This window comes from Stegostoma tigrinum, chromosome 12 (assembly GCF_030684315.1).
Source record: "Stegostoma tigrinum isolate sSteTig4 chromosome 12, sSteTig4.hap1, whole genome shotgun sequence".
NCBI lineage: Eukaryota > Metazoa > Chordata > Chondrichthyes > Orectolobiformes > Stegostomatidae > Stegostoma > Stegostoma tigrinum.
The window spans coordinates 71804480-71818011 of NC_081365.1; the positions used below are offsets into that span (position 1 = coordinate 71804480).

The window sequence follows — 13532 nt, forward strand, 5'->3', positions numbered from 1 at the left end:
GAAAATTTTCTGAAGTTACGTGTCTAGTCCATCAAGAAAAGAGGCACTGCAAGATGACAGTGGAAAAGAAGAATGAACAACCTGAGTAAGAACAATTATCGAGGGGAAAGCTGACTTCAATGGAATAAGAACAGAGCTGGATGAATAATGGAGTCATAGTTTGGTGGGAAAAACATTGTGGCTGAACAATGGGCAACCTTACAAGAAGAGATGGGCCAGGCGCAGTAAGGGTATACTTCCTCAAATGGGAAAGGTAGGGTGAAGAAATTCAGAGCTCCGTAAATGATAGAGGGGATAGAAGTTAAGCTGAAGAAAGACTGTGCTTACACCACATGTCATGTAATGAATACAATTGAAAACCAAGTTGATACAGCAGATTCAGAAGGGAGGTAATAAAGAAAATAAAAGCAAAGAGGAATTATGAAAAGGGACTAAAAACAAATATAAAAGGGAAGACAAAAGTCTTCTACAGACTCAAAAATAGTAAAAAGAAGAGTATGACTGATTAAATAGGAATAAAGGGACTTAGACATGAAAGCTGAGGTATTAAATGAATATTTTGCATCTGTATTTAATCAGGAAGAAGATGTTACACAGGCTGAGGTGACATATGAGGAAATTCACTTGAAGGGTTTAAAACTGATGGGGAGGTGGGACCTGATGTCAGTGTCTAAAGTCATTAAAGCACCAAGATCAGAAAAGATGCATCCAAGGTAAAGAAGTAAGAGTTGAAATCACATGAATGTCGACCATAATTTTTCGAAATTCCTTAGCTTTGAGTGTGGTGCGAAAGAACTGAAGAATTGCAAACATTCAACCTTATTCAAAACAGCGTGCAAGAATAAGGCCAGCAATTACAGTCCACTCAGTTTAACTTTTGTGGCAGTTCTAGAGCCAATAACTTGGGAAAGATGTAATGGTCACATGGTTAAATGTGGGTCAACTGATGAGAATTAGGATGAACCAAGGAGAAGAACTAATCAAGTTTAAACAACTTGGGAAATTTTTTGAAGGGGTAACAAAGAGAGTTGATGAGGGGAATGTAGCTCACGAGGTGTTTACAAACTTCCAAAAGGCATTTGAGATAGTGCCACATTACAGACCTGTAACAGAAAGAAGACAGCATGGAATAAAAGGGACATGACCAATGTGGGTATAAAATTGGCTAAGTAAGAGGACACAGAAAGTAGTGGTTAATGGATATTTTCAGGTTGGAGGAAAATGTGTAGCAAGTTTTCTCAATGCTCAATACCGGGACTGTTTCCTGATTAATATTAATTATTTAGTTCTTAGCATGCAGGGGGCAGTTTCCAAGCTCACAGAGGACACAAATTTGGAAGCATTGTAAAAAGTGTGAGGAGGAGTGTACAGCTTTGCAACGACATTGACAAGTCAATGGACAGCAGATTGAGTTCAGTGCAGGGAAGTGCAAGGTGATACACTTTGGTAGAAGAACATGGAACAACTAAATCAATAGTAGCATAAATTAGACAATAACATAAGGATAGCATTCTCAAGAGTGTGCAGGAGCAGGAATGTACATCAGTCAAATGGAGACAGCAATTAATATTAACAAAAGCAAGGAGGTTACGCTGAACCTGTCTAACAGGTTTTTAGATGTGAAGCTGGAAAGCACAGCAGATCAGACAGCATCCTAAGAGGGGGAAAATCAATGTTTCAAGCCAAAACGGTATGTCTGGACTGGGGGAGGGGAGAGGAGCACAGAAGTAAATATAGAGAGGCGGTGGGGCTGGGGGGAAAGGTAGGTGTGATGGTACAAAAACAAAGTTGCTGGAAAAGCTCAGGAGGTCTGGCAGCATCTGTGAAGGAGAAAAAGAAGAGTTAACGTTTCGAGTCCGGTGACCTTTCCTCAGAACTCAGGTGTGATGGTGGTAGGTGGACACAGGTAGGGGGTTATTAAGATTGCTCAGGGTTGAAGGAATAGGTGAATAGGAAGATGGACAGGGACATAGTAAGGACTGCAAATGCTGGAAGTCAGAGTTGCTAATATGTGGAGCTGGAGAAGCACAGCCAGTCAAACAGCATTAGAGGAGCAGGAAAGTCGATGTTTTGGATCTGGACCCTTCAGTCGGGTCCCGGAGGTGAGGAGTAGGGGGAGGACTGAACATGGGAGGAGTCTGCTGGGGGTGGAGGGATTTTGAAGTTGGTAAAGTCAATGTTGAGGCCATTGGGCTGAAAGGTCCCAAGGTGAAACATCAGGTGCTGTTCGTCCAGTTTATGTTTGGTCTCACACTGACAGTGGAGGAGGCCAAGGATGGATATGTCACCAGGGGTGAAGGAGGGGGCATTAAAATGGGTGCAACCAGAAAATTGGGTGGGTTGGTGAACGCACGGCACAGGAGCTCCTCGAACCAGACCCGAGTCTACGTTTGGTCTCCCCAATATACAGGAGACCACATTGGGAGCAATGGATACAATAGATCAAGTTGGATGTAGTGCAGGTGAATCTCTGCTGGATTGGGAGGGATTGTTTCGGGCCTTGAATGGAGGTGACAGGGGAGGTGTGGGGGCAGGTATTGCACATCCTGCAGTTGCAGGGAAAGGTACCAGGTGTGGTGGAGGGTCGACAAGGGAGTCACCAAATGAACAGTCCCTGCGGAAAACAGCCAGGGGTGGGGAAGGAAATATCTTTTTGGTAGTGGGATCTGTTTATAGTTGGCTGAAATGTCAAGAGGATGATGTGTTGGATTCGGAGGTCGGTAGGGTGGTACGTGAAGACGAGGGGAGCTCTATCCTTACTGTCGTTGGGGGGAGGGGCTTTGAGGGCAGAAGTGTGGGAAAGGGAAGAGATGTGGTTGAGGGCATCCTTAATTACAAAGGAGGGGAAATTCCAGCCCCTAAAGTCGGAGGATATCTGTGATGCCCTGGAGTAAAACAACTCATCCTGGGAGCAGATGTGGCGGAGGTGGAGGAATTGAGAGTATGGGATAGCAGGAGGATGGGTGAAAGGAGGTGTAGTCGAGGTAGTTGTGGGAGTCAGTGGGTTTGAAATGGATGTTAGTGGTGAGTCAGTTTCTGGGGATGGAGACAGATGGGTTCAGGAATGGGAGGGAGGTGTCAGAAATGGTCCAGGTGAATCTGAGGGTGGGATGGGAGGAGACCAGTTCACAGAGTATCACCGACCAACCAACCAGGCCTTCCAGTTGCAATCCATTTTACTTCCCTCTCCCACTCCCATGGCGACATGTCCATCCTTGGCCTCCTCCACTGTCAGCGTGAGGCCAAACATAAACTGGATACCCAACACCTGATAATTAGCCTTGGGAGTTTACAGCCCAATGGCCTCAATATTGACTTCACCAGCTTTGAAATCTCTCCATCCCCAGCCTTATCCCACATCCAGCCCTCCCCCTCCTCACCTCCCTGCCTGAACCTCACCCATCCATCTTCCTACTCACTTATCCGCTCCACCCTTCCCAATGACCAATCACACTAACCCTCTAAGTGCAACTATTTATCACCATCCTACCTACCCCTCCCCAGTCCTGACAAAGGGTTTCAGCCCAAAAAGTTCATTTTCCTGCTCCTGGGACACTGTCTGGCCTGCTGTGCTTTTCCAGCTTCACAGCTATTGACTCTGGTTTCCATCTGCAGTCCTCACTGTCTCTGAGAGGTTTTTTAGACTGGGCTCGAGGAGGATAGCAAAGACCAAGACTGATAGAAAGGCAAGAGCCCACACAGAGGAGATGTAAGAAGTGTATAAAGGATCAAGAATTAGAGGATGCAGATTTAAAGTAATTTAGAAAAGAAGCAAATGCACTAAAAGAGAACATTTTTCATGCAGCTCATAGCTCGGGTCATAGTTCATGACCCAGAACTGTGGTGGAGGCAAATTCAATTGAGGCATTCAAAAGGTCAATGCATGATTATTTGAGTAGAACAAAAGTTGGCAGGCTTACAGGAAAAGGGTGGGAGAATGGTGGTAAGTCAGATTGCTGATTGATAATGCTGCTGCAGACACAACAGGATGAATGACCTCATTCTGAATGATAATAATTTTGTGATTCAGAAAAAAAAGTTATAGAAAAAGGGTAGAACTTGAAACTAATTCAAGAGCTCCCTCAAACATCCAGCATAGACTAAAATGGGGCGAAGGGCCTTCATAATCAATAATTATACTATGATCTAATAAAATATTGTGATATGTAAGCTGATATAAAGTTTAATCTGCTCACTATCAGTATTCTGACTGCCAAATCCAACGTGAATATTCTAATAATTATCTTGGAGAGAATTGGTTCCACTATATATCATGCTCAGGGGTGATCATCAGATGAGAGTGACGGTTAAGTAACAATTTAACTAATGGTGGTATCGCTACCTGGACTGGCATGAAGGCCAGAAATCTCAATGGGAAATCCAGACCGATCATCTTCTCCTGGGTCATAACCACCTTGTGTTAACCAGAAGCATTAACATGTACAGGGCAAAAATGTTAGGTCAAAGATCAGTTGTGATCTTACTCAGTTGTACAACAGCTTCAAATGGCTCAATGGCTAGGTCTTGATTTCCTGGCAATAGTGTAACCATACAGGAATTATGGCATTCCCATCAGCATCTGCTGATACTCCTTGCAGTCCAGATTCTTGACAATGAGTAAAAATAAGGGGTGCTAATGATGTGCAACAAATCAACTTACTGTGGCAGTTTCCATAGGGTGATGGATTTTCCATATCTTTCTTATGTGCTTTACAATAAATTCTAAAGCAAAAGCAAAGAAGACAGAACACAAATCAGGGTGAAAGAAAACTGCAAGAAGTAACAATCAAATAAATATAAATTCTCATAGCCATGATGAAGATCTATAATATATTCCTATTATGTGGAAACATGGATTATTAAATAAAGAAATTTTGATTTTGAGGTCAGTGAAGATGATTTGGTTTTGTTTTGAAAAGCATCAGAAACATTTTTTTAAACAGTGGGTCAAATAGTATTTCAAAACAATCACTTCACTTAAGCTAAACGACACCCTTGACCGCGTCTCCCGCATTTCCCGCAACACATCCCTCACACCCCGCCCCCGCCACGAACGAGGATACCCCTCGTTCTCACACACCACCCCACCAACCTACGGATACAACGCATCATCCTCCGACACTTCCGCCATCTACAATCCGACCCCACCACCCAAGACATTTTTCCATCCCCACCCCTGCCTGCTTTCCGGAGAGACCACTCTCTCCGTGACTCCCTTGTTCGCTCCACACTGCCCTCCAACCCCACCACACCCGGCACCTTCCCCTGAAACCGCAGGAAATGCTACACTTGCCCCCACACCTCCTCCCTCACCCCTATCCCAGGCCCCAAGATGACATTCCACACTAAGCAGAGGTTCACCTGCACATCTGCCAATGTGGTATACTGCATCCACTGTACCCGGTGTGGCTTCCTCTACATTGGGGAAACCAAGCGGAGGCTTGGGGACCGCTTTGCAGAACACCTCCGCTCGGTTCGCAACAAACAACTACACCTCCCAGTCGCAAACTATTTCCAGTCCCCCTCCCATTCTTTAGATGACATGTCCATCATGGGCCTCCTGCACTGCCACAATGATGCCACCCGAAGGTTGCAGGAACAGCAACTCATATTCCGCTTGGGAACCCTGCAGCCTAATGGTATCAATGTGGACTTCTCGAGCTTCAAAATCTCCCCTTCCCCCACCGCATCCCTAAACCAGCCCAGTTCGTCCCCTCCCCCCAGTGCACCACACAACCAGCCCAGCTCTTCCCCTCCATCCACTGCATCCCAAAACCAGTCCAACCTGTCTCTGCCTCTCTAACCTGTTCTTCCTCCCACCCATCCCTTCCTCCCACCTCAAGCCGCACCCCCATCTCCTACCTACTAACCTCATCCCACCTCCTTGACCTGTCCGTCTTCCGTGGACTGACCTATCCCCTCCCTACCTCCCCACCTATACTCTCTCCACCTATCTTCTTTTCTCTCCATCTTCGGTCCGCCTCCCCCTCTCTCCCTATTTATTCCAGAACCCTCAACCCATCCCCCTCTCTGATGAAGGGTCTAGGCCCGAAACGTCAGCTTTTGTGCTCCTGAGATGCTGCGTGGCCTGCTGTGTTCATCCAGCCTCACATTTTATTCTCTTAGTTAAGTTACCTGGTGTGATAATGGGTGAAATTTTGACTAAGTTGAGCTCTGGCAACCTGACAAGAGAGGAGAGAAGCCAGAAGCAGATTCTGTTCAAAAGAAAAAATCTACATCAGCAGCAGCCTCAAAGGAGTCAAAGTCAGAGAAAAGTTAGTGAGTTAGCCCGTGTGCCTCAGGGAAGGATGGAGCCAATCACATCTGGTGACTGTGAGTAAAGTCAGTGAAAGGAAATGCTCGTGACTTCTTAGTTTGAGTAAGAAATGGAAGAGTGAAGATAGAAGTGATACCTCACTGGGCCTGAGCATCTGTAAAGGATATTTTTGGGAAATAATATTTTTCTTCTTTTTTGTGAAATAAACTTATGTCCTTTGTTAATTAAAAGTACATTGACAGACTCATGGGAATATATCAGCGACAGTCCACTATTGTTACCAAATGGTAAACCAGCACAGCACAACGGTAATAATATGCCTTTGATAAAAAATGTTTTTAATGGTGTTGGGTTGGGTCTCCAGCATACTTGATTTACAGTCAGTGAACATTTCCCAATCTCTACCAGTTTTTCAGTGGACGGGAAGTCCAGTGTAGAAGTAAATCTCTCATGTAAGCAACAGGACATCATTTTAAGCTATCACTGCAGGCTTCCTAATGGCTAGTTGAAAGAGGAATTATCGTGGCAAAGGGTAGGCCATCTAACACGGTGAAGAAAGAGATCAACCCAAGTTAAATTTCCAGGTCTTATTCCCTGTTATTGTTGATGTGGCAGTAAAATATGATCAACAGAATTGTGGTATTTACTAGGTAATTGAAAGGCTTGTGTTGTGAAGTCTAGAATTTCTAAAGCCTTGGGGGAGGCATTGTGAAATAGGAAGTTATACTTTATAATGGGAAAAATGGTTGAGGAATTGCACGAGAGAGGATCAATTTGAATCCCCCCATGTATGAGCATTTATAGACACAGAACTGTTTATATTTTAAGCCATTGCCACAGAAAGGTTAGGTTGGGACAAAGAGATGGCAGAGGAAATTATAACAATAACAAAATTTAGATTTGTAATTCTTTAAGACTTTGAATCAATTTCCCTTTTTGGGAACATTACTGACTAATAAATATCCAAGTCAGTTCCATTCCTGGAAAGAGCTTGTGACTACAATTGGCGCTGCAGGAACCTTCCATGCATTAGGGTTAATCGCTGTGTTTGAATGGAAAGGCTTGAGGAAAGTCAAGCATTGGGCGTGTGGTCTCATTCCTATCAAACTGGCAAGCAGCAGGAAGTAAGAAACTGGTTGTTCGTGAATTACTTTTAAAGTCACAGAACACCAGTAGCAATACTCAGGCGCTTGCTGAAAGAGGGTGCCCAAGTTGGGAGGTTGGTGGAATGGTGGTCAGCTGTGTTCTTTTAAAGTGGAGTCAATGAAACATTGGAACAAAAGAACATAGGTTATTTTAAATTTCATAGCTGTAGTTAGGGTTGATATGGGACCAGTTCCCTCATCGAAAAGCATTCCTCAGCTAACGTAGTATTCATGCCTGCAGGCAGCAAGAGTTGAACAAAGTTGGGCTCAAACTGATAAGTGACAAAGAAAATTCTTTGAACCTCTCCAGCAAGAATTAACTGAACCACTTCTTAAGTCAGTTCCGCAATTGCGAAAAAATTCAAGAAGCTCAATATCACCTAGGACAAAACTGACCTTGATGGGAAACTGACACCACCATCTTAAACAAGCACTCCCCCCCCACCCCCCACCAGAATACCAAATAGCAACAAACCGTACCGTCAAAAAATGCACAGCAGCAACCTGCCAAGTCTCCTTTGACGGTACTTTCCAAAGGCAGGAATTCCTCCACCTCGGGAGAGTACTAATTTTTACGTGAACATTGATGACATCCAGCCCTACCTCAGCTTTACCTCTCTTGAACCTCCAGAACTGCTAATTTATCACACTGTTTATCCTATATCACTGGGTGAGCAACCATTTCCTCCAATCAAACACTGGGAAGACCTGAAGTTTTGCTTTTGCTCCCCATTCCAAACTACATTCCATAGCAATCAAATTCATTCCTCTCCCAGCAACATTGAGAGTTTTAACCAGTTTGTCAACAACCTTGGTGCAGCAAGTTATGCTCCTATATCCCAATCGTTCACTGATGGGCAGTGGATCCAGTCAAACGAGATGTTGATTTTAAAAGTCTTATCCTACTTTCAAGTTGCTAATGGCCTTGTCCTTCCTTATTCCTTTAAATCTTCTTCAGCTCTCCCAATCCTCTAAGATAGCTGTAACCTTAAATTTTGGCCTCGTGATTAAATTATTGCAATTCTGCCACCATTGGTAGCCATACCTTCAGCTGCCTATGCCTCTAGCTTTGGGGGAGGTGACGGCCTAATGGTATTACCACTGGACTGTTAATCCAGAGACCCAGATAACATTCTGGAGGCCAAGTTCCAATCCCACCATGGCAGATGGTGGAATTTGAATTCAGTAAAAATCTGGAATTACGAATCTAATGATGACCATGTATCCATTATCGATTGTCAGGAAGAGCCCATCTGGCACAGTAATGTCCTTCACGGCAGGAAACAGCAATGTGGCTGACTCTGAACTGCCCTCTGGGCAATTAGGGATGGGCAATAAATACTGCCTAGCCAGCGATGCCTTCATTCCATCAAGGAATAAAGGAATATTCTCTCGTAGACACAACAATACAAATTTCAGGACATGCCAGCTAATCTCTCACTTCTGAAAGGGAAGTCCTCATGTTGAGTTCAGAGTGAAACGTATTAGCTCTTTTAAAGGGGTGATTGACTAAACACCCCAAAATTGTACTTCTGTCACCAAGACTTGCAAGAGACAATTGTGCATGATCAGTGATGACCACATGTGCCAGGTGATCACAGCAACAGGCATCAAAACAGTCAGTGCCTTTCTCTTTTGCTTTCATGAATAACTCATTGGCTAATACTTTCATTCAGTAAACTGATCTTGGCAGAGGAATGTGCTTTGCTTTTACCTTTTCCTGAAGTGAGAGAAAGAGCGTGTGTGTATGTGTGCGTTAGAGTGTTAAACATTTATACTGTTACATTACTGACTGCATATATTAACTAGTTATTGCCTCCTTTGTGACTAAGTTTTGCTTAGATAATAAACCCATATTGCGTTTGTTAGGGAGTTTGGCTGATAAATCTTGTCATACTTAACTGCTCATCTTGGTAACTGGAGCAAGTATTTTTATTTTATTTCAGTGAGTCTAGAACAACGATACATTCCTCCTGCCTCTTAAAACTTGCCACTATTCTTTGGAATCTAATAAATCTGCTTTAAATCTAATTGACTTCTTGAGTAAACCAAGGATGGTAATTCTTACTGAAATTCAATGGAATTCATGTTTGATGGATATTTTGAAATTAAGTTACTCCCACTGTTTACTTATGACTTTATCTTTTACTCTATTTATGTAATAACTGCGGCCACTTCTCCACACTCCTTCCCTATAGCTGGTTTTGTTTAAGATTCTTGTTTACGATTGGAGCATGCCATTTTCAATATTAACCTGGAATTCAACTACATTATGATTACCAGTACCCGACAACTTTTACTATGAGATTACCTATTAACCCTGCCTCATTATAAAATGTTTGACATAAAATAGCTTTATCCCTTGTTAGTTACACAACACAGCACTCCAGGAAACTGTCACAAAAATATTCTACAAATTTATCATCCGGACTACCTCTGCCAATTTGATTAGTGCAGGCTGTAATACGACTGGAATCCCTCACAATTATTAAACATGCCAACATTTTTTTTTGTTTAATGCTCTGTATCTGGAAAGTTCTGCCTCTTTTTCCAACTTTAAGAAATGCCTTCAAAACTACACATTGACAAGGCTTCTGGTCATCAGCTCAAATATGAGGTTTGCTGTTCTATTTTGTTTCATTGTATCTTTTATAACTATTAAGTACCTTGGTATGTTTCATTACATTAAAGATCAACAGCAGCAGATGCATTAGAGCACCAGCACTTTCAACTTCTCCGCCAAGCCACTGATCATGTTGACTTGGAACTATATTGCCATTCCTTTTCATAGAATCACAGAATCCCTATAGTGTGGAAGTAGGCCATTCGGCTCATCAAGTCCACACCAACCCTCTGAAGAGCAACCCACCCAGACTAATCCATCTACCCTATCCCTATAACCCTGCATTTCCTGTAGCTAATCCACTGACCCTGTACATCCCTGGATGATATGGGCAACTTAGCATGGCCAATCCACCTAACCTGCACATCTTTGGGCTGTGGGAGGAAACCAGAGCACCTGGAAAAAACCCATACAGACATGGGGAAAGTGTGCAAATTCCACACAGTCACCTGAAAGTGGAATCGAACCCAGGTCTCTGACGCTGTGAGGCAGCAGTGCTAACCATCGAGCCATTATGCCACTCTTATTTAACCTATTTTCTAACCAATCTGTTCTGTGATGCTCTTACACAACTCTGGAGCAGATGAGTCTTCAACTCGAGCCTCCTGGTCTAGGGGTAGAGATACTACCACTGCACTACAAGGCGGCGTCCTTCACTGTTACTGGGTCCAAATCCTAGAACTCTCATCCTAACAGCACCATGAGTGTAACCACATGTGATTTGCAGTGCTTCAAGTAGGCAGTACACCGCCAGAATTTTCAGGGAAAAATAGGGACAGGCACTAAATGTCAATTTGAGTTGATGTGACACACACTAATTTAGGCAAAGGTCTTCCTAAAATTCAACCATTCCATCTCAGCTGAGAGTTTCTACCTTAACCAAGCAAACTTCCTTTAGATTTCACAGAAGCCGTGTTTATGATTTAACATGGTGAAGATTGTAAAAAAATGAGGCTGACAATGACCTTTAATGCTATCTGGCACCAGATATCAATGTACTTGCAGAAAAAGCAATGTACCTCTGTCACACTTCTCAGAATAAATGACAGGAAATCTAGACCGGTTAATTTTTGTTTTCTTCTTTAAATGATGGACAAGCAGAAATTACGACGTGTCAAGCAGTAATCAATGATGATCTCATGAAGCTCAAATCAAATCAGAATGATGGACAGGTATTTGGATTTTTTTAAGGCAAAGGCAGACAGATTTTGGTTTCAATTCTGTGACGATAATGAATTTACTTAAAAATGTCATAAGATCGTTTGGAACAGTGACCTAAAAGCATCATTCCCAAGAAGGTACGTAATTCAGTCAAGTACTTTGCAAGGTAACTGTGGCATTTACTGATAGAGAATGTTTACACTGCGAGTCTATTATAGTCAGAGTAAACAAAGGCTACTAGTTTAGATTTGACTTCAATACAGAAGAAACAGAAGCTTCAAATCAGGGGAACAATTTCCATTCCAGCAGAAGGGCTTTAGTTTGTGAAATCTCCAGGTTGCGTGATTTTGTATAGAAATTTTCAATTTGTCAAAACTGGAGATGAGTTCAGGCCATCAGAACTGTAAGGTGGATAGGCAGAATTCAGAAGAAGTCATAAAATTGTCTCAGCAGGCGAAGGAGAAGAACTGGAAAAAGTCAGTTAAGCATGAAAACAGTTAAAACAGTTGAGATAGGAGTGATATTTCTCTGGGATTGAGAATCTGTTAGAAGACATTGCTGGGAAATAAACAGTAAAACAAAGTGTCAACCTATGTTAAGATCTTTCTAAACTATGTATGCAGTTTTGTTTGTTTTCTTTGGTGTAATACAATTGTGTTCTTTTGTTAAGCAACATTCTGAGTTTTGTCTGAATATTTTTAACCACCATGGCAACTAATTGCAACAATTAAATTTACATTCTAGCAAGCCAGGTTTCATTTTGGGATCTCATTTGTCCAGTATTACCATCAGCTAGTATCATAATATCAGCAAAAAAATATAGGTTGCTTGGGAATTTGTGACCCAGACTGAACGTTAAGCAGCCTTTCATTCTGAGTGAACTGTTTACTTTCTTTAAATGCTTAGTTGGTTAAATATTTAGTGTTTGTTTAATCAATGATGTTAGTGTTCTATTTAGGAAAGGAAATATTTACTTTTATCAGTACACCAAGATATAGGTCACTATGTGAAATGCTTTGGACGGTTTCTGTTTTTAGTATGGACAAATGTTTACCTTGCTCACTTGTGCCTCTGAATAACATTGGTCACTCAGAGCCAAATTCATAGACTCAACTCAGTCTACACTCCAAACTGAAAACAAGGTACTCCTGGATGATGACTACCCTTTGAATTTTTGAAATAAATTGACCTGACCCAGCTTCACAAACATTTTATTTAGTCTTCTGTGTGTTCACTTCCATGTTTCCATTTTTTCTAAACCATTCTATAATCCTGGGATTCTGGTTACTTTGATTGCAAACAATGAAACGAGCATGAAGCAGTTTTTTTTCAGGCTGTTGGGACGTCCTAAATGCTTCATCAGCAATGATGCATTTGTGAAATGAATTAATCATTGCTGGAATGCTAGAAATACAGAAGCCAATTTGTACATAGCAAACTCCCACAAGCAACAAAATAAGAACATCAAGATAGCCTTTTTTATCGTTGTTGGTTGAGGTATAAATTCCCAGGACAGTAGAAGCTCCAAAGTATCAGAGACAATAGGAACTGCAGATGCTGGAGAATCCGAGATAACAAGGTGTGGAGCTGGATGAACACAGCAGGCCAAGCAGCATCTCAGGAGCAGGAAAGCTGACGTTTCGGGCCTAGACCCTTCATCAGAAAAAATCTAATGAAGGGTCTAGGCTTGAAACGTCAGCTTTCCTGCTCCTGAGATGCTGCTTGGCCGGCTGTGTTCATCCAGCTCCACACCTTGTTATCTCGGAAGCTCCAATGTCCTTGTTTAAAGTTCCATTAGATCTGGACAACCTGTGGGCTTGGACAACATCAAGGCTTGGGCTGCAAGGTAGAAATGATCATTCATGACATACAAATGCCAGATAATCCGGTGCAGACTCAATGGGCTAAAGAGCTTTTTTCTTCCTCAAAAGACATAAACGCTAAGATCCCAAGGCTTACTTAAATAAATACTGATAATATTTACAGCTCAACCAACAGAGTTAAAATAAATTATCAACTCATTCTCTCAAAGCTAGCTGAGGACAAATTAGCTACTTAATTCTCCATATTGCAACAATACTACCCTTTCAAAAACACAATTTCACTAGTTGCAAGAGATAATGTGAACTGCAGATGCTGAATTCACTGGTTGCAAAGCTCTTTGTATGTCCTGGGGCTATGAACGGTGCCATTCAAATGCATGTCCCTTTCTTTCAATAGCTGAGTTACAGCAAGTTGAACTTAACTGTTCTCGTACAATGATTCTTTTTGTGGGCAATATCAGAACAAAGGATCCCTCAAAGTTGCCACCCAGGTGAATAAGGTT

General features: G+C 42.3%; 1 protein-coding gene across 7 annotated transcripts in view; it reads right to left on the reverse strand.

Moving 5' to 3' along the window:
• LOC125457114 (uncharacterized) overlaps positions 1–13532 on the reverse strand; it is a 60504-nt gene that overhangs the window by 34527 nt on the left and 12445 nt on the right. For all 7 annotated transcript variants that reach the window (XR_007248561.2, XM_048540849.2, XM_048540850.2 and 4 more), the window contains one exon: positions 4661–4722. Coding sequence is in view for 6 of the 7 variants with exons in the window: in XM_048540849.2 (XP_048396806.1) it covers positions 4661–4722 (62 nt within the window). In the remaining variant the exon portion in view is untranslated. The remainder of the gene's footprint in view (positions 1–4660; positions 4723–13532) is intronic.